This window comes from Gracilinanus agilis, chromosome 3, assembly GCF_016433145.1.
Source record: "Gracilinanus agilis isolate LMUSP501 chromosome 3, AgileGrace, whole genome shotgun sequence".
Lineage (NCBI taxonomy): Eukaryota > Metazoa > Chordata > Mammalia > Didelphimorphia > Didelphidae > Gracilinanus > Gracilinanus agilis.
Window position 1 is genome coordinate 91,259,438 of NC_058132.1, and position 25,483 is coordinate 91,284,920.

General features: G+C 42.0%; 1 protein-coding gene across 3 annotated transcripts in view; it reads right to left on the reverse strand.

Annotated features, from left to right (window-relative positions):
• The window catches only part of STIM1 (stromal interaction molecule 1), a 247,378-nt gene that overhangs the window by 2,839 nt on the left and 219,056 nt on the right, over window positions 1-25,483 (reverse strand). For all 3 annotated transcript variants that reach the window (XM_044668081.1, XM_044668082.1, XM_044668083.1), the window contains 6 exons: window positions 18,653-18,830; window positions 13,501-13,678; window positions 11,545-11,712; window positions 10,462-10,562; window positions 9,803-10,038; window positions 4,288-4,651 (listed from right to left, as the gene is read on the reverse strand). In XM_044668081.1, coding sequence (XP_044524016.1) covers window positions 4,288-4,651; window positions 9,803-10,038; window positions 10,462-10,562; window positions 11,545-11,712; window positions 13,501-13,678; window positions 18,653-18,830 — 1,225 coding nt within the window. The remainder of the gene's footprint in view (window positions 1-4,287; window positions 4,652-9,802; window positions 10,039-10,461; window positions 10,563-11,544; window positions 11,713-13,500; window positions 13,679-18,652; window positions 18,831-25,483) is intronic.

Genomic DNA, 25,483 nt, shown 5'->3' on the forward strand with positions numbered 1-25,483 from the left:
CTCTCTCTCTCTCTCTCTCTCTCTCTCTCTCTCTCTCTCACACACACACACACACACACACTCTCTCACTCTCTCTCTCTCTCTCTCTCTCTCTCTCTCTCTCTCTCTCTCTCTCTCACTCTCTCTCTCTCTCTCACACACACACATATCCTAAGGAGAAGTAAAAAGTGGGTTCTGGGTCCTAAGCTCCGATTATCATGTCCCACCACATAAAACCCTCTCCCTGGCTTGTGTACTTCACCCTGTCCCATCCCTTCACCCAGATCCTAAGATTGCCCACAGAACCCCAATCATCACAGCACATGCAGTAAGGCCCAGCTAGAGCTGGGGTGGGAGGGGAGCAAAAGAAGAGGAAGAGTTAGAGCAACCTTGCCCCTGGCCCAAGATTTCCACAGACTGGTGGTGGTCAGACACTTGGAGATAGAGGAAGAATAACACAATTTCTGAGGGAATAGAATTATTCTGCTTGGCCCAAGAGGGCAGAACCAAGAAAAATGGACAAGAATTAGAAGGAAGCAAAGTTAAGACTGAGGCAAGGAAAAACTTTCCAATAGCCATCAGAAAAATGAGCTGCCTCAGGGGGTAGCCATTTCCCATTCCTTGGAGATCTTCAAACAAAAGCCAGCTGGGAAAGGTGTAGAGGAGATTATCAGCCCAGTTTGGGTAGGGTGGGCTAGCCTTACAACTGAGATTCCATGTTGATGGGATAATGGAATCAAATGGAGAAAAATGCTGAGTGACTTTATTGGGGAGGTGCCATCTTCTGTTCATTCTCATTTTCTTTTTTGTTTCCCTACATTTCATCCCTCTGTGACCTGTGTCACCTGCCACATAGCTAAGGAGAATATCAATAGTGGAGAGCTCATATGGGAAGAAGGGACTAAACAAGGGGGGAGACAGCAGCTTTCAGAGTAACCCACGATAGACAATACTTTGCAGTCTCTTATTCTTTAAGTAGAATGTATAGGAAAAGGAATAGTGGTTTGGGGTCATGAAGCTTGGGTCCTAGTCACTCCTATCTCAGTGAACTTTGGCTTTTGATTTTGAAAAGATAAAATGTCCTGGGAAGAAGTAATGATTGTGTGATGCAATGGATGAGAAAGTATCTGTGAGCCAGGGGAAGGGGTTGCTTGGAAAGGTTGGGATACAGGCTTCCACACCAAATCACACTCAACATGCACAAGCTGGAGAAACCATCCCCAGCCTCTTGGATGGAGGTGGGCATGGAAGGCTGGAAGAAGCCTTGATGGGGCTAAGGCCAATAAGCCCTAGGCAGGCTTCACCAATCCCAGAGGCTCTTTCCAACCTTTAGGGGTAGGGGCACTCAAAGAGGAGAAGGGCAAAATGAAGGGTCCTGGAATCCCACTCTCAGCTTCCGGGACAGCAACTGGTTGAGCTGAGGCCCAGATGGAAGAGAGGGTGGGACAATTATGTCTCTCATTCAGGAGTAAGGGTGAAGGTAGTATTTGAAGAACAGAGTGTGGGGGCCAGAAGGGGGAACTGGAAGCAAATACAGCTGATCTGGAAGAAAGTTCAGAGGGGTCAAAGAGGGTGCCAGGCCCCTAAAGGAAGAAGAGAAAGTGGCAGGTTAGCCTATTGCTCAGGCAGGCCACATACCCAGCCAAGCCCCACCTCTATTCCCTGGCCTAGAGGCCGAGCCTGGACCTAGGCAGTCAAGGCTTGAGAAATTAGCTCCTTGTCAGGGAGAGGCTTAGAGAATCATTTGTGCTTGTGTGGGTCTGGGAGCAAAATCTGAGGAAAAAACAGACATGTATCGAAAGGCAGAGTCTCTGCTGGTGTCCCTGTGGCAGCAATTAAACCTCAACCTACTGGGATGAACTGGAGATGTTCTGCCAAGAGGCAGAGGGATAGATGATTGTATGATTGTTCAAGGTCAAGGTCCACCTCTACCAAGAAGCCTTCTCTGACTATTCCAGTTTTTTTCTGAATACCTATAATAGGGTCTTATACCTTCTGACCCTTGGGACACTGCTGTGCAAATTAAAAGTCTTACAGAGTTAGCTGGGGGCACCAAGAGGTTAAGTGACTTGTCCAGGCGCACACAGATGGTTTGTCAAGAGTCTTAGAGATTCTGAGGCCAGCTCTCTATCTGCTCTTATGTTCTTCAATAGTTATTTCTTAGGAAGGCACTCCAGTATAGAGAAAATAGTCCTGAGTCAGGAATTAGGAGACCCAGTTCAGGGGCACTTTAGCATTTACATTCTGTTTTAAGGCCCTTCCGGCTCTTCCACTGCCATCACTATGTGATGCAGTAACAGTCTATGATTCTGTTCCTGTGAGTCTTGTCTCCCCAAAGGCAAAATGGGGGCTCATCTTTCACTTTCCCTTCCCCCCAGCTCAAGGAGTCAAAGGCAGGGCACCAGGAAATACTTATAGGGGCCATTCTGCCCACAAATCAGCAGTTCAGTTGGTTTTAGTTCAACAATTCGAGGTCTGCTAAGTTAAATTGTTGAGCTGTGAAGGAAGCTCCCAGCTGAGGCTTCCTGGAATACCTAAAGGCTGTGTGACCCGCTTCCCAGTCCCATTTGTGGCATTACTAACCTTACTAGAGAGCCTGTTTGTCTTTAAAGATGATCCTCTGAAGCACGTTGCAAAAGAAAACCAAGTGGTAAATGGAGTTGGTGCCAAGGTCCATCTGTCTCTGTCCCCCAAGTCCCCTCCCTCTACTACCAGCATGCAAAGTCCAGAGCCCAGGCCACTTAAAGGGAGCCTGAAGGCTGATCATCCAGCAGGACATTCACAGAGCCATCCATCCCTTTCTCTGGTCTGAAACAGGGTTTGTCTCTTTTGTCAGTCACTGTCAAAGGAAAGTCAGGGCATTCCCTATGCAGAGATAGTCAATAAAGGGGTTGACATAGAGTATGAAGATGAGAATGTGGAGCTATGGGAAATGGTCCTCCCCAAACCCTAATCTTCCACTAAAAGATCTAGCTGGTATTTGAATGGTACCTGGTCCCTGTCCTTTCTACCATGGCTTCAAGGGTTTTGGCCTTTTAAAGCCTCTGGGGAAAGAGTCTAAGAGGAACCTAGAGCTGGCTAGGCTGAAGCAGAAATTCATTTCCTTTCATCTCAGGGTCACCCTTTGGGAATAACAAACAGAATAGAAAACATGGCCTAAAGATGAACACAGTGCTCTAAGTGCCTCTAGCAAAAGTCAAAGTAATTGTTGTACAAGGGCAGTCTAAGATTTGCTGGGGATCAGAGACTTCTTGCAACTGTAAGATAATCTTAGGAGGAATGGGAGGTCTTTAGCCCAATCCATCTACAATCTTCAAACATATTTCTGGGAATTAGCAGGTACATCAACTGAAAATAACAGTCCACTTAGCTAACCCATATGTGTGTGGCAGGTGTGGGTGGGTGTATGTGTGTCCCTCAATGAGGAATAAGAAAGTCAAGGGAACCCTGAACCAGGGCAGGGAGGGAGAAGGGAGGCCAAATTTTGACAGACATCAAGACATGAGGACCCAATCATGTTTAGAGTTCCTAAAAGGAGGATTCAATTTCAAGCTCAAAACTTGTCTAACCTCCAGAACTAGCTTCACATCTTTAGGGTCCTTCTACCTGGCTTAGAATGGCCCAGAACACCAAAGCATTCCTGTGGATATTAGTTAGGAAAATACCCAAGCCTTACTAAATTAAAGGCCTCCTTGGGCCAAGGCTTTTTCCCCAGAAAAGATGGAGGCCCTGCCAATACCTCCTAAAAGCAGCCTTCCTCCCAGAGAGGAAGCCAATGGGGTTCGGTTGGGTACAGATGGGAAGGAATAAGATTGAATTTCTTTTGCAATTTGCTTGTGGGAATTTTGTGAAACAACCTATGTGACTCTTAGGCAAATCCTTTCACCTTTCTGGGTCTTAATTTCCTCTTCTATAAAATTAAGATCCAAAACCGAGCCCTGTATTCTACTAAAACTATTTTAAGAACCCAATGAGAAAATGGATATGAAGGCACTTTGAAAAGTTAAAAGTGCCAGTTATGTAAAGGTAAGGGGAAAATGGTATTAATATTGGTTCCTAGGCAGGAAATCCAAAACGTAGAATTAGAAAAATAGAAGTTGAGAGGAAGTTAGGAGAGGCCTTCCTGCTGCCCTGTCATGGAACAGGGCCCAGTAGGAGGCCCAGCCTGGCTCCCTTGGGCTTTGGGAAGATTAAATTAGCAAAAAAAAAAGTGAAATTAAATCAAGTTTGAGGGAAATGAGGTACAAACAGCAGCTGGCAGGCACAGACAAAATGAGAAAGGAAGGGATCGAGGCAGGAGATGTATACCCCAAGCTGTCGGATCGATAGGACATCCCAGACTGGGCATCGGGAGGGGGCGGGTCAGGGTAGGGATCCATCTGGAGGAAGTAAGCAGTGCTGTGGTGATAATAGACAGGGTGGACATGAAAAGTAGGAGCAGAGGTGGAGGCAGTAGAGGAAGAGGAAGAGCAGGAGGAGGTGACGGCTGATGGAGGGCTGGTCCCGTGAACGTCGGAACTGAAAGACTGTCCAGAGGAGAGGCTGCGCATTCGCCGCAGAGACACACGGCCCGGTAGGTAATGGCTGCCCTCACTCTCTACCAACCTCTGCGATCCTAGGACGTGCTGTGGTTCCACCAGACGCTGCCGGACGCTGCTGTGCAGGCTAGGAGCTGCAATTAGAAAGATGTTCCAAGTGAGGCCCAGATGGGTAAAGCAGGCAGGCATCCCATTCACATAGGTCCTGCACCTGGTTCTCTTATCCCCCAAACTTGCATTGTGACCCTGCTCCTAACCTTTGATTCTCCCAGTCCTGAGAACAGGGCCCTCCCCTCCCCAGGAGCTGTGTGAGTAAAAGAGATGATGCCCATGAAGCAGTGGCGCTCCCAAGAGAAGGGTGCAGGGGAGATGTCAGATACACTCTGAAGGACGGGAGAAGAGACCTCAGTGAAGGGTTACTGTATCCAGGATCCAAGCAGTTAGGAGGACAAGGGGTAGGAGAGGGCAGGTGAGAGAGAGGCAAGGACCTGGAGGGTGAGAAGAACCAGCCCTTGGCTGGGACTTCCAAACTGCTAGAGAAGAGAGATTAAACTTAGGACCAATGGAGGAAGGTGGCCCAGGAACCCAAGCACAAAGAATAGCCCACACCCCTGGGAGACAAGCACCATCTATGGAACTTAGACACCTGCTTCCTACCCAGATAGGGCAGACTTTCCTGCTCTCTGTGGAATGGAAATAGCCCCAAACCACAGCAGGGGTCCATAAGGCCCATCATGGTCCCTTCTTTCGTTAGGGAATAGAAGGGCAGAAGCAGTATTTCTGGAGCTGCCCTCTAAAGGGCTAGTGGCAGTAGTCAAGAGAGGAAGAAAGGAAATAGAAGGTTAAGAAAACAGAGCAGAGGAATGTGGAAAAAGAAGAGAGTAAGTAAGGCAGGAAGGGAGGAAATAGAAAGACCCAGAGAAGCTATAGAAGAGAGAAGTGATGAGGGAGAGAAGAGAAGAAAGAGGATGGGGTAGTAGTTAGTAGTAGTTGCTGAAATTTGGATAGCACTTTAAAAATTTACAAAATGCTTTCCTAAGAATCCCCCTGGGAGGAAGGTATAGTAGATATTATTGACTCCATTTGACAGAAGAGGAAACTGAGGCTCAGAGAAGTGAGTTGGACAAAACTATTTGGCTAGTAAATGGTAGAGACATAACTGGAATCCATATTTCATGATTCCCAATCCAGGATTCTTTCCATTAAATGATGGACAGAGGGAGAGAGGTGAAGAGAGAGGGAGAGAGAAATGGAGGGGGAAGGAGAGACAGAAAGAGAGAGAGGCAATGAGAGAGTGAGAGAGAATGAAAGGGGGAGAGAGAATTAAGGGGAGGGAGAGAGGGACAGAGAGGGAAGTAGGGAGAGGAGGAGGAAGGGAAAGGCAATGAAAATGAGAGAAAGAGGGAGAGAGAGAAGGATGAATAGAGGGAGGGAGGAGAAAGAGAGTTGAAGAGAGAGGAGAGAGGGAGAGAAAGATGGAGGGAGAGAAAGAGAATGAGAGGAGAAAGAAAGAAAGAAAAAGAGGGGGAAAGAGATGGAGGGAGAGAGAAAGAGGAGAGGGAGAGGGAAGGAGGAAAGGAGGGAGGGAAAAAGACAAGTGAGAGAAAGAGAAAAGGGAAGAGACAGAAGAAAGAAGGACAAAGGAAAAAGAAGACAAGTGAAGGGGAGATGGGGCAGAGTAAGGGTGGGAACAATGGGGAGAACTGGGCAAAGAAAGGGAAGAGACAAAGGAGAGAAAGAAATAAAGGGAGAGAGAAAAGAGGGAAGGACATTTCTTCCTCTCCCTACCACAGCTCAAAGGCAATTATCAAAGGTATCTCTGTTAGGAATCAGTCTTCCCTTTCCCTATGAGATCCCCTGGGCTATAGAGTCTAGAGAGAGAATGCCAAACTTTGGGTACTGGGAGAGTCCTTCCTCTCTGATCACTGCAAATTCAAACCTGCCCCTCATCATACCCCTTTTGGGTGCCCCTGGGATGAGTGGGCTGATTCTTCTCCACCCACCCAAGCCTCTTCTAGAGGTTAGTAGGGAGGGGCTGTGCTGAGGGGCTGGGAGGTGTCAGTTGGCTGCCTCAGAAGCAGGAAGGGGCAGAAAAATGGTTTAGTCCCACTTGTGGGAAGAAAAGCAACCCCAAAGGAAGATCATCAAACCCGGGTATTTCCAGAGGGACTGATCATCCGAGCTGACAGACGCCGAGCACACAGAGCGATCACTGAACCTGCGCCCCATCAGCCAGGCAGCGTCTGGGGGGAGCCAACAGGGCCAAGGGGAGAAGAGAAGCCAATTTATAGGGGGCCTGGAGGTCTTCTCACCAGCAAAGGGAAACACTTATTGCCCATTTCTGGGGAACACTGGAATGAACTAACCTTAGCTACTTCCCTGCCTTACTCAGGGCAGGGGTAGTCCTCACCTACACAAGTTCCCCAAATCCCACTGTGTCTTTCCTTCCTGGAGTTATCAAAAGCTGGTCATTAAGTTGTGTGACCATCAACAAGTCACCTCATAAAATGACAGAAGTTGGGAAGAGCCTATAAATATAGTCCAATCAGTACATGAGAAAGTATCCCCTCTACAACTGACACCCCTAACAAGGGAGATCAATCTAATCTCTGCAAAAAGACTTCCAGAGAACTCAACTACTTCTAAAGGCAGCTCATTCCACTTTGGGACCATGCCTCTAACTATGAGGAAATTTTTCTTTACATTATATCCATATCTACCTCTCTATAACTTCTAATCACTGCTTTCTAGTCCTATCCTTTGAAGAAAAACAGAACAAAATCTAATCTCTCATTCATATATCTCTTTAAGCTTTCTTTTGTGCAAGTTCAACATCCCCAACAACCAACTTTCAGCTGCTTTTCAGTTAGTGTAAGCTTCAGGTCTCTCATTGTCATGGCTCTTCTTGAACATATTCTAGTTATTTCAGTTTATCAAGGTCCTTAAAATATGGCACTCAAAACTGAACATCATATTTCTGATGGGGGGCTTGACCAAAGCAGAGGATAGAAGGATTCATTCCCCCTTTTTGGGTACTGCCTTAATTCATGTAGTCTAAGTTCAAATTAGCTTTTTTGGATGCCTGTGTAGGGAATCATTTTGAGTTGGTTGTCCATCAAATTTCCCAGGTCTTAGAGGAAAAATGACCTGACCTTTCCTGGGCCTCAATTTTCTCACCTGTAACAAAATCTCTGTGTCTCCATCCCTGCTATGTCATTTGATTTAAAGACAGATTAAGTGTCTAGGGGAGGAGTTAAGAGGAAGATATAAAATTGAGAAATATACAAAGAAATCCAATCTGGAGCTGGAAAAATAGGACAGGGAGAGAATTCCTTGGAAGCACAGGTAACTGTCAGAATTCTTGGTCTTTAAAGTCCACCTCTGTTGTGTCATTTCTGCGTCCTGCATCTGAACCCTGTTTTTCATGTGGATTTCTAAGCCTCTAGGATTAGATGTCTATTTGGTATGAGCCTCAGACTGACCAGGTCCCATCTTTAGTTAGGAACTCCAGCATTACTAAGGAGGCTTCCTGCTCATCCTTTATAGATCAAGAAGTGAGCTTTGAGATCATCTAGTCATAGATTCATAGGATTTATAGAAGGAAATCGCAAAAATCACCCAGTCCAACCCTTAATTTATAGATGAAGAAACTGAGGCCAAAAGAGGCCTAATGTCTTGGCTCAGTATCACACAGAGAGTGACTTGAAGAGCTGAGATTTAAGGCCAGGATCTAATGCCAAATCATCCTGCTTCCCTGGTGAGCTGATAATCTGCTGCAGCAGGGAAAAAATCTTGGCAGGAGAACTTTACTTTCATAGCTTCTCTTGCCTGGCTTCAATACTTTACCTATGCAAAGAGGGGTGGGGATAGGAGGGGGACTCATAGAGCTGGGGGAAGGTTGCTGGCTCTGCAGGGTTTCAGAATCACTCTGCCTTCCTTAATGAAGTCCTATAAATGTTAAAATAAAAAGGCTCTACCTTAAGATTACAGTAAGGATAAAAATGTATTTCACCATTAAAGGCTACTCACCCAAAGTCAAATTGATGCTCATTTTAAGGATCAGAACTGAAGTAAATGTGGGGAGAGATTACAGGGTGGGAGGAAAAGTGATTTCAGCTCAAAATAATGAATAACTTCCTCATAATTACTGCTATCCCACAACAAGCTGCCTGAAAGAAGATGGTGAAGTCTCTGCCCCTAGAAGAGTAAACTGTCCAACCAGAGGTTGAAAAGAAGTTGTAGAGGGATTCCCAGCACTGACATGACTGAGTAGATACCCTAAAACTCAAGAGATTCCCAGACTCCTAACAGACAAAAAAAATAATTTATCTAGTATCTGTTTTTTTATGAAGGAGAGAAAAATGTAAAAGTTCCACTCAACTACTTTCAAAATTAAGAACATGGAGCATAAAATAATATTTAATAAGCAATTAGTAATTTTGAAAATAAAATTCAGTTCTATTAATTATAATTAAATGCTAAAAAACTTAGGGAAGGTAAAGAATGAATGAAAAAGAGGGAGAGTAATAGGGAAAGACAGGATACAAAGACTGAGACAACTCTAAAGGCCCTTATCCCCTTACATTTTTTATTAGCTATCTGTGCACATGACCCATGTTATGGTGTCAGAGGTAAAATGGATTTGTACTCTGTTCATGTTAATAGCTCAAGAAAGGTTCATTCAAATTGAGCTTAGAGGTGGCCAAAGTCAACAAAGAAACTGAGGCTCAGGGAAGGGAAAGAACTTACCCTTAATAATACATTGCTTCCCTACTCCTTGAGGGCAGAGACTATATTTTATTCGATTCTGTATTTCGAATCCCCTTCCCACTCCCATCGATAAAACAGGGCCTTGTACATAGTGGGTACTCAGTAAAGATTTGTTGACTGTATGAATGAATGCTAGAGATAAACAATTCAATAAAAGATACACAGAGAGAAGGAAATAGATGCACAGCAGAGACATACAAAGGTAAAAGCAGAAAGGGATTACTTTTATGACTTAAAGGATGAGAGCAGCGAAAATTTTTTTAATTTGTGTTTTTTTGCAAATATAGATATAAATGAAATTATCACCTTTTGGTACCTGACCTGGAAGCTGGATTATATTAGAATAAAGAAGTTTTCCCACCCCTATGCTCGCAGCCAGAAGGAAGAAGAATTCCTGGCCTTCCCATAGAGACTATCTAGTATCTCCCAATCAGGCTACTAGGAATTTTTGCTGTTGTGTCCCTGGGACAACCCTGCCCCCTCTCCCCCACAACCCCACCCCCAGTGCTACCTACACTGAATGGACACTGGTGAAACGATTTCCTCATCCATGTCGTCCACATCATCAGTCATGATAAAATGGGAGGGGTTGGGGCGGGTGCTGCCCATCCAGCTGGGATCGATGTTGAGGGCAGTCACTAGCGTGTGAATTCCAGGGTTGTTGACAATTTGGAAACCACAGAGGATCTCAATCTGTTGCCATCGGTGCAGGCGCTCCCTCAGTGCTGCTGTCACTTCACTCAGAGCTTGCCTGGAAATAGGGCCCAGTCAGGGAGTAAGCCTCAAAAAGCATGAGATCCTCCTTTTTTACCTTCTAGGTGTGGACTGACCCTGGACCAGTCCAATCCAGTCTAGTTCCAAACCACTACCATAGGAGTGGTCAGAGAAACCAAGGAGTAGAAACACAGAAATCCTTGGTCTAACACTTACCAAAACTCCAAGATAGCTTTGGGACCTGAGTATGGGCAAAAGGACTTGCTAGGGAGGAGAAAAAAGCTAGGGGACAATTTGGGTCAGAGAAAAACCTGAGAAACATTGAGGCAGGAAATAGAACCACATCTTTCTTTCTGAGCTTTGTGGGAAACAGGTTACCAGGTCTGGTGTCCCATCTCAGAGCGGCCAATGGGGAGAGTCTTGGAAAGTCCATTTTCCCAAAATGGCAAGAGATACTCACTTGGCTGTTAAGATTTTGTGATCCACATCATCCAGGGAAGAGCTGTGGGCCACATGGAAGGTTCCAAACAGGGTGTTTCTCTTCTTTTTAATCTTCTCTGCCTGAAAAACCCAATGTGTTCCCTTAAAGGGAAAAGGGCTCCAGAAAGGGGCCCAGAAAGAGACCTACAAACTCAGTTATATTCTTGTCTGGCTAGCACATCACATCTATTCCAGTTGAAAGGAAGAGAATAGTGGTCAGTCTAGGCAACTGCCCTGAAGGGGCTTCTTCTCTTCCTGACTAAAAAGTCACTCCAGTGCTTCCAAGTCCCTATCCCCTCGAGGAGTGAAAAGCCTGGCCCCCTTTCCAAGAGTCAGGTCTAGTTGTTATTGCATCTGCCTGGATCTCAAATGACTGCTTCCCTTTTCCAGGCCAAGGGCCCCGAGTCAATGTCCCTGATAGAGGCTAGGGAGATGGTTCTCCTCCCTTACCTTCTCTTGGAGCATACTCATAAAAAATATTTAAAAATCTTAAAAATCTACTGTAGAGCACTTAAATTCTTTTAAAGGTGTTTCTTCATAATCCTTTAAAATAGTCAATATAATGATAATTTTATCCCATTTTACAGATGAAGAAACAGTTTCAGTTTAATGAAAGGCTTTTTTTCTTTCTTTCAGTGTATAATGGGGATGATAATTTTGATTATCATCCTCACAAGTTACCATAATTTTGATGGTAGTTACCAGTGGTGGTTGTGGAGATCCAAATGATATAATAATAATAATAATAATAATAATAATAATAATGGCATTTATACAGCTCTTAAAACTTGAAAATATTATCTAATTTGAGTTTCACAACCATTCTGTGAGATAGATACTAAGGACAGGGACTAGACCTGTGATTCCATTGTTACAGATAACTACATGAGGAAATGCAGTCTATCAATGCAGGTCAACACCTTCTTTGTCTGTACCATATAGCTGCCACAATCATCTCAGAGAGATGCCCTGAGAAATGAAGTGATTTGGCCCACAGTCACATGGACAGTGCGTGTCAGAGGCCTGCAATGCTGGAGGCAGGGCAGTGTCCTGAAGTCCTCACCCCTTCCTTGGCCACCAGTAGCTGCTTCTCAGCATTCTGTTTCTTGATGTTATAGTACTGCACCTCCACCTCATGAGTCAGTTGCAGCCACTTCTGCAAGGCTTCAGGGGCATACCAGGAACTGTGGGACTCCAGCTCCTTCTCAGCATTCTTCAAAGCCATACGGACCTATAAAGGTGGAGCACAGGGCACAGAGCCATAGCCTCCATGCTATTTCCAGTTTTGCCACCCAACTTCCCAAGCAGATGAAGGCTACAACCACCTAAGATCTATGGGGGAAGACTGAACTACATGCATTTGCATTGTATTTTAAAGTTTACAAAGTACTTTTCTTATAACCACCTTTTAAGGCAGGGAGTAAATTATTATTTCAATTTTAAAGAGGAAAAAATTGAGACTTTAAGAAGTAAAAGGACTACTGCAGTCACAGAGCTAGTGTCAAACCCAGAGGCATCCTGACATCTGATCCCATGCTATTTCTATTATACCCACTGAATATGAGAAGTACAAAGACCAATCTCTAGATTCCCCTTCAATCCATGCCTCATGGTAAGGGATAGGGCCAGCATGAAAGTGACTTCAAAGAGGAGGGCTCTTCTGCCCAAACAGAATACCAACCTCCTGCATTCACTAAGCCTGACCCTCTTCCTCACCCCCTCCAAAGATGATGTGATATCACATCACAATGGAGGGGAACTATTGTAGAAAGGACCCACAGGAAGTAGGTGTGTGTGTGAGAGAGAGAGGATCAACACTTAAGTCTTTTCATTCATGACCCAGTTGAATTCAACAAACATTTAAGTGTTCTGAGTCATATGAAAAACAGGGTATTGGTACTACTTACAAGAGCCTGGGCCTATGTGAAATGTCCCCTCAACTTTCCCTCAGGGATTCCTCTCCCAAAGAGAAAAAAAAAAAGGTTTTAATTAGTCTACTTTTGAAATAATGTTTGAGGAGCAGAAAACTGAACAAACTATGATAAGTACTAAAAAATCTAATTTGGTTAGATTTGGTGCTACTTAAAGAAGCAGAGGAAGAAAAGGGAGGGAGGAGAAGAGTTGCATGAGAAGAGGAATAAGAAAGGGAAAGTAGGAAAGAAACAGAAGTAAAATGAAGATACACATCCAAACTTGAGGGGGAGGGGGAAAGGACAGACAAAGGGAGAACAGAAAAGGAACAGTGAGAAGGCAGAAAATGAAGGGAGAAAGAAGGGCTCAGGAGGTTTTGAGGTATTAGATAACATCCATTGCCATGCTCTTGGTCTAGGGACTAATGGTTAAAGAGTGTTATCAACTACTATCCACTATCCTCATCAGCTGCTCTGAACCTTAAACCTCTAGATCTGGGGTTATCTGTTTCTATGTCATGGACGTCTGTGGCAGCCTGGTGATATCTAGAAAGCCTTGTTTTGCTACTTACATTCATAATTGAAAGAAATTCTAAATTCTAGTTAGGGGTTAGTGAAAAAGATGTAATTTTTTTTACCTTTCAAGTTCAGACAGCTTCAAAATCTATGCAAACATCCCAATTAAAAAAAAAACCCTTGTTCTAGAAACTCCATTGTGGAATAACCAGATCAGACTATCCAGGAAAAATTCTCATTTTCATTGTTTTCCAGGGGATTAGTAATAATAGCAGTAGCAACAACAATGATATCTCCAAAATCTTTGTTTCTATTAATAATTGTGAGGTGAGAAGTGCAAATATGATCCTCATTTGACAAAAGAGGAGCCTGAGGGAGCTGACTTACCCAGGGTCTCAAAGAAAATAAGTGGCCAAACTAGTTGTGAGTGGACTGAAATATGTAAGAAAAGCCCAGTATCAGAAGCATGCCTCATCTTCCCATGCAAATACCACCTGCCTCACCTTCCTTCCATCCTTGGTCTCATGTGACAGGTGCTACAGGCTACCCCTACATCTTACCTCACCCCTCCTCCCACAAAGGTCCACCCCTACCTGCTCCAGTTCTTGCTCTGCATATTTCTGGCGGCTGAGCTCATTCTCCGTGCCTTCACGTAGTTCCCGAAGCCGATGTGCCTCCTGTTTAGCAATGCTGATTTCATCTTGTAATTTTTTCTCCAGGTGTACCTTTTCTACCTCTACTGTCCGATGTTCTTCCTGGGCCTTCTGTAGCCTATGGGAGACGACAGACCGTGTTTCCTATACCCCAGATCCTCCTCCACCCTACAACAAATCTATACTGAGAACCTAGAGAGCCTAGTCTTAGGATCAAACTGTGGAAGAAACCTGGGTCATTGTCCTAGGCTAGGCCATGCTATATGAGTGACTGCTTCCCCACACCAAAGGAGATGCAGAAGAAAACCATGAGCTTAATCAGACTGTGAAGGAGACAAGGAGGGAAGGAACCGGGTCCTACTTAAACTCAGGCTGGGGATACCATTATAGTGAATTTCTCACAACTTCGTAAAATTGATGATCTGCATCTGTGGAAGAAGTTTCCATTCTAGGGAATGAAATACCAGGTCTAGACAAAAAATAGAAAAAAATTCAAGTCTGTTAGAGAGATGGTTAGGAAGCTACCATTAACCCTTTGCACTTTAAGGGGAACTGGCTGAGAGCTAGACTTATAAGGTTAGAATTTGAACTATTATGTTTTCATAGGGGTGAGTGAAGTGAGAGTTCTCACAGAGTACTAGTCAGGGAGGATAAGGGCACAGACCTCGGTAGGGAAGAAGGGACCCAAAACAAAGGACTGTGTTTGAAGCAAGTCAAAGACAAATTTGGTTCATGTCCCTAGGGTTTGGACTAGATAATCTTCAGTAGGTGCAGATTTACTCAACTAACTTGGGCTTTATATAAGGAAAATTTTCAAACAATAGAGCCAACTACTTTTGGTAACTGTGCTCACTCTGAGTGTGTCATATAATAGAATTAGCTGCCTTAGGAAACAGTGAATTCCCTTTTCCCAAAAGTCTTTAGGCAAAGGCTGGATATGTTTGTCAGGGATGCTGTAGAAGGGATTCCTCTTCAGGCACAGGTTGGACTAGAATATCACTTAGGCTCTTGACAATCCTGAAACTTTTTGATTTTCTCATTTCCATTTCTAAATCCTATGATTCTCTGGCATCTGTCTCTTTCCAGACACAAAGACCTGGGATTTTTCTGCTCTCCACCAGATGGCGCCTTGTGCCCTAATTATAACCAGGGCTGAGCTCTGGTTCCTTCTAACCCAGTTTTGGGGCTAAGAAAAAGCCCATGGAACTTCACAAGGTGGGGTTAGAGGTAGTTTTAAGGGTCAGAGAAGAGGATGCAATGGGAGAAAACAAACTGCACTGGCTACTAAATAGGGCCAAGGGTAGGGGTACAGCTAGCCACCTTGTCACACCCACTTTTATTCCCAATTCCAAGGCTACTTCACACATATGGCAAAAGCACTAGATTTGAGATATAGGGAAGGCTGGGTTCAAATCCTAGATTTGTCACTATGTGACTTTGAACAAGCACAACAACCTCTTTGGACCTCAGTCTCTTCAGCTGGAAAATGAGAGGGTTGCACTCAATGGTCTGTACCAGTAATGGGCAAACTATGGCCAGAAGGCCAGATTGGGGGGGGGGGGGGCTTGAAATGTTCTATCGGGCCCTCAAACATTATTCCTAATCTGACAAGTATAATGGGTAGGATACAATACAATGAAACTTTGAAAGAGTTGCCTTAGAAACAGACTGACAGATGAGCATTTCCTTTCCTTTGGCCCCCTCTTTAAAAAGTTTGCTCATCACTGGTTTACACAGTCCCTTCCAAGTCTGTCCTTTGATAACTTTCTTTTATTTGGAATTTATAGCACTATGGATTTATAGCTAGAAGAGAACTTAGAAAGCATCATATAGAATTTTAAGGTACCTTGGAAATAATTTTACAGATGAGGAAACAGAAACCTAAAAAGGGAAAATGATTATGGTAAAACTCCAAAATGTATTATTAAAGGAATAGTGAATTTCTAGAAAGGGAAGTGGTAGATCCTAAGAGGCAGAATGGCTTGAGCAAGAAGTGATGCTAAACTAATTTAATTTCCCTTTTTGACCAAGTTATTAGATTTGCTCCAAGTATACCTTACTAGACTAGAAGCAAAGCATTTCATGTCACAAGATTCTCTTCAATTCTATCCTCCCACCCCTTTTAAGCTTCACAGTTCCTAAATTCTATTCATCCTTTCTTAATTTTTTTGTATCTATACACCCATAGTTCCCTTCTTCTACCCCTGCTAGCCCAGTTCTCAGGCTTTCTAGGGGACTACAATAATCTTCTCCCTGTAAGTCCTTCCCTTTCATCTCTCCAGCAAACGGAACCAAAAAAAAACCTATCTCTAATCAAATCCCTCTCTTATTTAGGAATTGGACATGGTCTCCAGAAAAGAGGCCAAACTTGCCAGCCTAGAATTCAAGGCCTTCCACAGATTTCTACCTCCTTGTCCAGTATCACCTTCCCCTCTCTTCAACTCTCTCATCCCCACCCCCTCCAACCTTGATTCTATTCCCTTAGAAGAAAGCAGAAGCCAAATCTCTTCCAAATGATAGCCTTTCAAATACTTAGAATCACAGAAGGATAGACCCAGAGGGGATGGCTGAGATCACCTAGCTTAACTCCTACATTCTGTCTTATTGTTTTGGCTTTTTTTACAATCAGATTTGAACTGAAGACCTTTAGTCTCCAGGCCTGGCTCTCTATCTACTGAGCCCCTAGCTGTCCCTAACCCCTACATTTTTATTTTATATAATTTTGATGAAGATAGTTTATTTTATCCATTACATGTAATAAATTTCCACATAAGTTTTCCTAAGTTTATATGATCCAAATTGTCTTCTTCCCTTCCCATCTCTCCTTCCCAGAGCTGCCAAGCAATTTGCTCTGTAATCCCTACATTTTAAAAAGGAAACCTTTATTATCTTTTTTTTAACATTACCTACATTTCCCAATTTATTCTACCATTTCCCCCCAAGTCATCCTTTATAAGGACAAAAAGAATTACTTTTTGACAAAAAAGTAAAAACACAGTTAAGCAAAACTAGCTAACACATCAAACAAGTCAGATATTATATGCAGTGTTCTATAGCCACAGTTCCCTAGCCCTGCAAAGAAAATGGGGAAGTGCCTTTTTTGGAGCCAAGCATGGTCATTATAATTTCAAAGCAGCTTTGAAAGTTTTTAAAATTGTTATTACTATTCTTTGTGTTTACTTTCCTATAGCTATTACTTACGTTATTTTGCTGGTTCAGTTTATTCCACTTTGCATTACTCCATGTGTCTTCCATGCTTCTCTGTATCTATTATAGTTACTGTTTCTCAAAGCACTGCCACCTGGCCCACATTTTAAAGATGAAGAAGTTGAAGCACCCAGAGGTCAAGCCATTTCCTCAAGGTCACAGCATCAATAGGTGACAGCAGTAGTTCTGGCTTGGTGACTCTCATGCTCTGCTCTCACAGTGATTGCTTTTCTTCCATGCCTGATCCTTCTCAGATCCCATAGCCCTTATCATTCTCCCTCCTTGTCCAACCCCCTCCCCTCCATCCCCTGGATTTCCTTGCTCCTTTCAGTGCTAAGCTCAAAGGTCACCAGGGTCACTGCCAATCCACATGACTTTGTATTTATTTTGCATTTGCTCCACATGTTGTTTTCCCCTAGTACCATGATGTCGAGCCTGTGGCACATGTGCTCTGGCAGAGTTAGTCACTAGACAGGCAGAAGGACCCTGGCAGAGCTACTCCCTTCCTCTTCTCCAAGGCACCTCCAAGGTCCTTTGTACTTACTCTCTTCCCCAGTAGAGCACTCAGGCCACTCCCCTTCCTTCCTCCCTCCCCTGTGGGGAGGAAGGGGCGGGGCATGGCACCCTCTGGGGGCGGGGCATAGCACTTGATCTCTAAAAAGTTGCCCATCACTAACCTAGCCCATTCTCTAGAAAATTAGAAGATTAGGCAATGATCTCCAAGGGCTCTTCTGGCTCTAAACTCTATCCCAAGAAAGTGAAGGCTAAAGAAAGATTTTTCTCAAGGTCACATAGGTAATGAATGTGAATGAGATTTACGTTAATTATAAGAAAGAATTTCTTAATGATAAGGCCTGTTAAAAACCAGAATATAAGACAAACCATGAAGATCTTCCTTTACAGAAAGTGAAGAAGTTGATAATCCATTTGACTGCCCAGAAACAATGACTGACCAATTGTCTGAATTACCCCTCATAGACTACTCTAGCTAGAGAACTTATTATATACAATTGACAAGGTTCAAGAGTGGGATGATCAATGACCATGTTTTTTCTCCAGACTGAGAGAGATTAATTTCTTTAATTCTTTGGCCAGTTTGGTAGGATAAAAAAAAACACTGGGACTAAAGAGATTTGGATTTGAGTCCAAGCTTTGTCACTAACTTCTTGTGTAACACTGAACAAGGCAAATGGCCTCTTCAGATCTGTTTCTTCATTTATAAAATGAGAGGTTGAACAAAGACTTCTTTTTAGATGATTTCAGAAAAAGCTAGAAAGATCTGCATGAACTGATGCAGAGCAAAATAAGCAGAACCAGGAGAATATTGTACACACAGTAACAGTAGTATTGTAAGATGATCAACAGTAAAAACTTGGCTATTCTCTGCAATTCAATGATCTGGGACAATTCTGAAAAACTTATAATGGGGAATGCTATCCACCTCTAGAGAAGGAACTGTTGAGTCGAATGGATGTGGATCGGAGCATACTATCTTTCACATCAGTGTATTTACAGTTTCATTTTGGGCCTTTGGTTTTGTATGAGTGTGCCCTTACAACAATAATCAGTGTGGAAGTGTTTTAAATGATAATACATGTATGGCCCAACTCAGAGTGCAAGGAGGGAAGGAGATCTTATAATTTTGGAAAACATATGTTGAATATTATTATTACATGTAAATGGGAAAAATATCTTTGGATTGAAAAAATAAAGTTCTTTTTAGCTCTTAGGATCATAGAATTTGGAGTAAGAAGAAACCATAGAGATCATTTGGTCAAATTTTTTCACTTTACAGATTAGGAAATTGAAGATCAAAGTGACATCCTAATAGTTAGCAACCCAATTACCTCCCCTGATAGCTATCCTTGAAGACCCACTTACATACCTCTCCTGGAGGTCATGAAGACTTTGCTCAGCTCTATGTAGCCCCTCCAGGTCTTTCATCATCTTCTTCATATGTTCCTTCGAATATCGGTTCTGAATGTAGGCAAACCAACATCCACCCACTCCAATGACAATGGATACAACTAGCATGAAGTCTTTCAAATGGTTATGGCGAGTCACTGCAAAAGGGAATGATAGGCAGGTTAGTTATCCCCTAAACTAGTTCTCTGTATGTTCTTCTCCTGCATATCTCTGATGGGCAGAGCCACAGACAGTGTGAACAGGATCACTAAATAGAAACAGTGGCAAATAAATCCTTCCTGGCCTTGTGCCCAAGTTACAGTCTGAACCACTGCTTCTAAGAACATCCCATGACTATCTCAGTGTCTCAAATCTCTCCTTTTCTAAGACCCTGAAGCATTCAACCTAAATTAGACAGATCTAACAAATATTTAAGGGTATTGTATTTAATGATCAGGCTACAAAAATAAAACAAAATAAAACTACTTTTTTACCCTGAAGGAACTTAAAATCAAATAGGGAACAAGGGGGCAGCTGGGTAGCTCAGTGGATTGAGAGCCAGGCCTAGAGACAGGAGGTTCTAGGTTCAAATCTGGCCTCAGACACTTCCCAGCTGTGTGACCCTGGGCAAGTCACTTGACCCCCATTGCCTACCCTTACCACTCTTCCACCTATAAATCAATACACAGAAGTTAAGGGTTTAAAATAAAAAAAAAAATTAAAAAAAAATCAAATAGGGAACAAAGCACATATGCACAAACAATTTTGATGTTTTGAGCATTCAAGGTCCTCCATAATCTGATACTATTCTATCTTTCCAAGATCATCTAATCTTTTTCTCATACACATACTCTACATTCCATCCAAACTGAACTCTCCATCTTCTGTACCAGTGATGGGCAAACTACAGCCTGAGGGCCAGATGCAGCCCCCTGAAATGTTCTATCCCTGTGTGTGACATTATTCCTAATCTGATGAATACAATGAGTAGGATACAATACAATGAAACTTCAAAAGAGTTGCCTTAGAAACAGACTGACAGATGAGCATTTCCTTTCCTTTGTTCCCCTCTTTAAAAAGTTTGCCAGTCACTACTCTATATACATCATGCATTCTCTTGCAAATTTTATACCTTGCCCTATATTGTTCCTTAGATCTAGAACATCAATATCTTTTTTTTTTTAAACCCTTGTACTTCGGTGTATTATCTCATAGGTGGAAGATTGGTAAGGGTGGGCAATGGGGGTCAAGTGACTTGCCCAGGGTCACACAGCTGGGAAGTAGCTGAGGCCGGGTTTGAACCTAGGACCTCCCATCTCCAGGCCTGACTCTCACTCCACTGAGCTACCCAGCTGCCCCAACATCAATATCTTTTAAAATTTTTTGTTTTTGTTATCTTTTGTTCCTATATCATTTTCATTTCCAAATATGTTCTTCCCTATTACTCTACTTTAGAGAGCCATCCTTTGTTACAAAGCATAAAAATTAAAAGGGGGTGGGGAACAGTTCAGCAAAATCAACCAACACAATGATCAAGTTTGGCAGTATATGCAAGGTTCTGTATGTACAGTCTCCATCTCTACAAAGAATGAAGAGAGGGGCATTTTTTCATCTCTTCATCAGGGCTGTGTTTGGTCATTAAAATTCCAGGGTTCAATTTCATTTTTGTTGTTACTACCCCCTATTTATATTGTCATAATCATTGTTCATACTGTTTTTCTGGTTCAGCTTATTTCACTTATTTATATTAGTGTTGTCATTTTCATATGTTGAATTTGAACTCAGATTTTTATAACCTCAAACCAAACACTACCCTTTTCTGACTCCCTCAGTAGGAAATGACTTCCTGCCTCAGAACTTACATAGCCTTTTGTCTTCATCATAATGAATGTGCTTTAATATACAACAATGTATAATAAGTTACCTCTAGGAATAGCCTATCCTTTTGCTGGACTGTAAACATCACCAGCATCAGAATCAGGTCTTACTTATATTTTATATCTTTCTAAACCCAACATAGAACTCATTTAGAAGCAAACACATATGAAGCTTAATAAATATTTTGGGAGAGACTCTACTTTAGAAAGACTCCTTATTCTGCCACTCTAAGACCTCTAACTTCTTATCTAACTTCTCTGCTATCCTTATAGTCTAAATTCATATTCTAATCTCATTGTCCTATTCTCAAGTATGCATCCTCATCTGTTATTCTGTTGATCTAGAAGGGCCTCTTCTTTCTCCTTTCCTCTTATCAAAACCCATTTGTCCTGCAAGAGCCAGCTCAAGTCCTAATTCCTCTAAGTGCTTCTTTCAGACAGGACCCATGTCTTTTTTTCTTGTCCCTCACACTGCACAGCATGGAATTGGACTCTTAAGAAATTCTCAGGGCAGATTCATTTAGTGTCCTATAAGCACCTTGGCCAAATTTTAGAATGTCTGTAGAGGGTAAAATGTTGGTGAAATGTTGCCTCCAGCAGAGCCAATTAGCTTCAACATAAACACACTAAATACCTCCTACAGGTAACCCAGGCCTGGAAGGAGGGCAGAGAAGGGAGAGAGGTTTAAGAAGAAGACAGATAAGAAGAGCTCCCAGTAAAGTAGGGGAAATCAGACTCAAATATAGTCAAGTGCTTAATAAGCACTACAGATTCTAAGGGTGGTGACAACTCAGATAATTTTGAGTTCCCTCAGGGTTGCAGTGCTCTAGAAGTTTTCCAGAAGAAGGGGTAACTCAAGCTGGGCTTCAAAAGATGTTTAAGAGCTGAATAGCAGAGGGGAAATTTAGGGGACTGAGGCGGAGTCAACAAATACAAAGGTACAGTAGAGAAATGACTTTGATATATTTTTCTAAGAACCATTGAAATATACTAAAAGAACATAGAATCAAAAGATCTGGGTCCAGCCTTGACTTTGCATATCATTAATTGTATGACTATGGAAATTTTACATTGTCTCTTAGGGTTCATGGGTTCGTCTGTAAAATGAGGAGCCTAAATAATGATCTCTAAGGTCCTTCCTAGCTCTAACATTATATTCATGGCACAAAAAGATCATAGGGTCTATTGCTGAAAGGGATCTTGGAAGTCATCTAACTCAATCTCATTTTAAAGTTGGGGAAACAGGCCCTTAGAGATGAAATGACTTGCCCTTGCCCAAGGTCATAGTAGAGGCAGAGCACAGCAAATCTTGGTCAAGGTCCAGTAGCAGGGCAGGAAATCCTAGGGTCTCCTGACTTCACGTCAAGTATTTGAAAGTTGCTTTTCTTTTAATTCTGACCCATCTGTATTCTACCTAGTTTTGAGATTCTGATTCTATAAATCACTACTTATCCCACTATTTTAATGGAAAGAACTGCCTATAATTGCGTCAGCCCCAAATCAGCTGGTAGCCCACAGACTGGAGGAATCAGCCAATTTCCTGATCTTTAAATTATAGTAGTAGAGAGCCAAAGCCCTGTGAGTGGCCTATAATCAGAGCAGAGACTCTAATTAATTTAAATTTGTGCTTCCAATTTACCTTATAGAGAAGAAGATATCTCTACAAAGTTGTTCTTTTGGGTCATCTGATATTTTTGCATTTTTTTCTTCTCTAACCACATCCTCCCCCACCACATAGGCCTTTTAAAATTTTAAAATTTCAAGAGAAATCTGGAGGTGAGGCAAATTATTCCCTTAATTCCCCTTTCATCCCCACCCTTTAATTCAAATCTGATGATATGTCATGTTTTTTTTTTTATTTCAATTGCTTTAGTCACAACAAAGCTACATGTTAGTAAGGGGAATAAACTGGAAGGAGTTACAAGGAGACAGGTTCAATAAAATTATCTCACATTTCTATAACACCTTATAGTTTGCAATGCATTTTCCTCACAACAACTCTAAAACAAGTAGTACAAGTATCATTATTCTCATTTTATGGACTGTTAAAGTAAAGCCCAGAGTCACATACTTAGGATGTGTAAAAGGTAAGGTTTGAACCCAAGGCTATGGACCATAAATCATGCACTCTGCATTATGCATTTTCTCTCTTTCTGATAATCAAAGCTGTCTCACGAAGTAGTGAGTTTTTCATCACTCAAGGTATTAAAAATGTCAGAACCAATGACAGAGACCTCCTGATAGAGGTGATGGACAAATATAAAAAATGAGACACATATTTTTGTGATATGGCCTATATAGGCCAATTCTTTTGTTGGGACTATGGTTATTTGTTGTAAGGATTTTGTTTTCCTTTTTTCTTTTCTTTTTTTTCCCCCCATTAGGGAAGGGATGAGGTAAGAGGGAGAAGAAAATAATTTTTAAAAGATGAAGCTATCTTAGAAATTGTCCAGGTGATTCATCCATCCATCGATCAGGAGATTGGAGAGTTACTAGCTATATGACCTGACATGTCACTTAATCTCTCTGAGCTTCAACTTTTTTACTAGAAAAAGGGGGGCTGATGAGAGCTGTAGAGGCTTGTTGTGAAGAAAGCACTCTCCAAGTTTTGCAGAGATATGGAAAGAGAAGTTTTTCTTAATGTGTCAAAGATAAAAACCAAAAGTAGCCAGAAGACAAACATGTCAGAATAAGAAAGTCAAGGCTTGTGTGATATGAAAAATCTTCCAGTTTATTAAAATGTTGTAAATTGACTTGATTTTTTTTAGAAAAATGATGATATCTAAGCACCTTCTCAGCTCTAAGATTATAGGATATTCTGGGACATGGTCCTGAAGTTTCCATCGAAGGATGTATAAACATCTAATAAAACAATGCCTGCTCTCAGGAGCTTATAGCCCAATTTGGGAGACAATGTCCAACTTTTATGAACTTGCTAGCAAACACAAGTCAGGCCAAAACCAAGAGCTAAACCGTATAGTAGGGTGACTGTAGAAACTCAGAAAGGCGCCTAAAATTGTCTAGGAATGGTTCCTAAAGAGAACAAGATCAGAAGAGGAAGAATGTGTGTAAAATTTGGTTAAGTGAAAGTTAAGGGGAGGAAGAGAGGCCAGGGTGTCAGTCTGTGTTGAATAAATAGCAAAACCTAACAAAAGCTCCCCGATTCCTCAGGATCAAAACCCAAATAATGAGAGTTTAGGGAAACCCTTTATGACATCCCTGCATATCCATAAATAACTTTGTTGTCTATTGTTCTTGAATCTATTTTTAGCCTGTACCATCCTTTGAGATAATAGATTCATGAAATTTATTTCCTGCAGAGAAGTTTTACCAGCCTGCATATTCCTTTGTCATCTGAATTCTGCCCAAGTCCAAATAACAGTTCTTTTACAATGAACTCTATTTCATAGATAAGGTTGTGCTAAGGGAGAAAAGGTGAGGTATAAACACTTTCTGCCTCTGGTCTCCTCCTGGCTTCCCTTGTCTTGGCTACTAACAGGCCCTACCGTAGGTGAATCAGGGATGATTCACAATGAAGGAATTGGGAAGTGAATGAACTGGCCCAGCATTTTCACTGTCCTGGAATAACAATTGTCTCAACAGCAAAACTGCCACTAATAATGAATAGATACTACGACTCATCTGAGTTTATTACATTGCGAGATTCTAGTGGACGTTGGGCAACCTTATGGTGGCTTGAGAAGAGAATACATGCCTGAAAGTATGTGCTGACTGGGCTGGCTGCTACAGGCTAACAGAGATTACTAAGGAACTCTTGACTACAAGAGGTTTTAAAGAACAAAGATGTCTGGTTGACTGTAGATCTGAGAGAAACAGTTCCAAATGATGACAGGCCCTTCAGATAAAGCTTCAGCAAAAGCTAAGGGTGCCCACTATAGGCAGGACTGTTTATTGGACCCTGCATTCTCAGTTCAAAGTCAGTGCTGGCTTCAGAAAATATAATCTTCTCTATAGTACAGTGAAACTTCATTTTTCCATAAGACGTTATCTGATAACCTGCTCTATCCAGAAAAAGAAAAAGGATCCAAAAGGAAGCCAGTAGCCAAATTCAATATCATACAATCAATAATAATTCATATTCTTAGAACACTTTAAGATTTACAAAAAAGCCTTCTTCCACAACAACCCTGGAAATTAGATTGCAATGATTATTTTACAGATGAGAAAACTGAGGCTCAGAGAAGGATATAACAAATAGTAAACATTCTTCTAGGGACAGCCAAGTGATGCAGTGAATAGAACACCAGGCCCAGAGTCAGAAAGAACTGAATTCAAATATGGCCTCAGATACTTACTAGTTGTGTGACTCTGGGCAAGTCACTTAATCTCTCTTTGTCTCAGTTCCTCATTTGTAAAATGACACACTGGAGAAGGAAATGGAAAGCCGCTTTTATCTTTACTAGGAAAATTCCATGGGGATTTTGCCCATGGGGTCATATAGAGTCAGATATGACCAAACAACAAAAACAACAAACATCCTCTAAAACATCCTTTAAAGTTTACAAAGCACTTTAAAAAAGTATTATCATGTACCTTATTCTCAATAAGAACCTTGAGAGGAAGGATTACTATCTCCATTATTATCCTTAATTCTTAAATGAGGAATCTGAGACAAAGGATAAGTGATTAGGTTAGGATCACACAACTAGTAAGGCAGAATTTGAATTCAGATCTTCCTGACTCCAAGGTTCAGCACTATTGCTCCTAAAACACTTTGAAGTAATATCATATAGCTAGTAATCATAGAAAGGTCTCTTATAGTCTTTCCACTTCACTAAAGTCCTCCAATATTCAAATTCTTTAGTCACAAAAGAGAACTTCAAACGTTCCCTTGATGCTTATTTATTCTGTATAGAGTTCTAACAAGCCCATTTATTCACTTTTCTATTCTCCAGCAGATAAGGAAAAAGAAT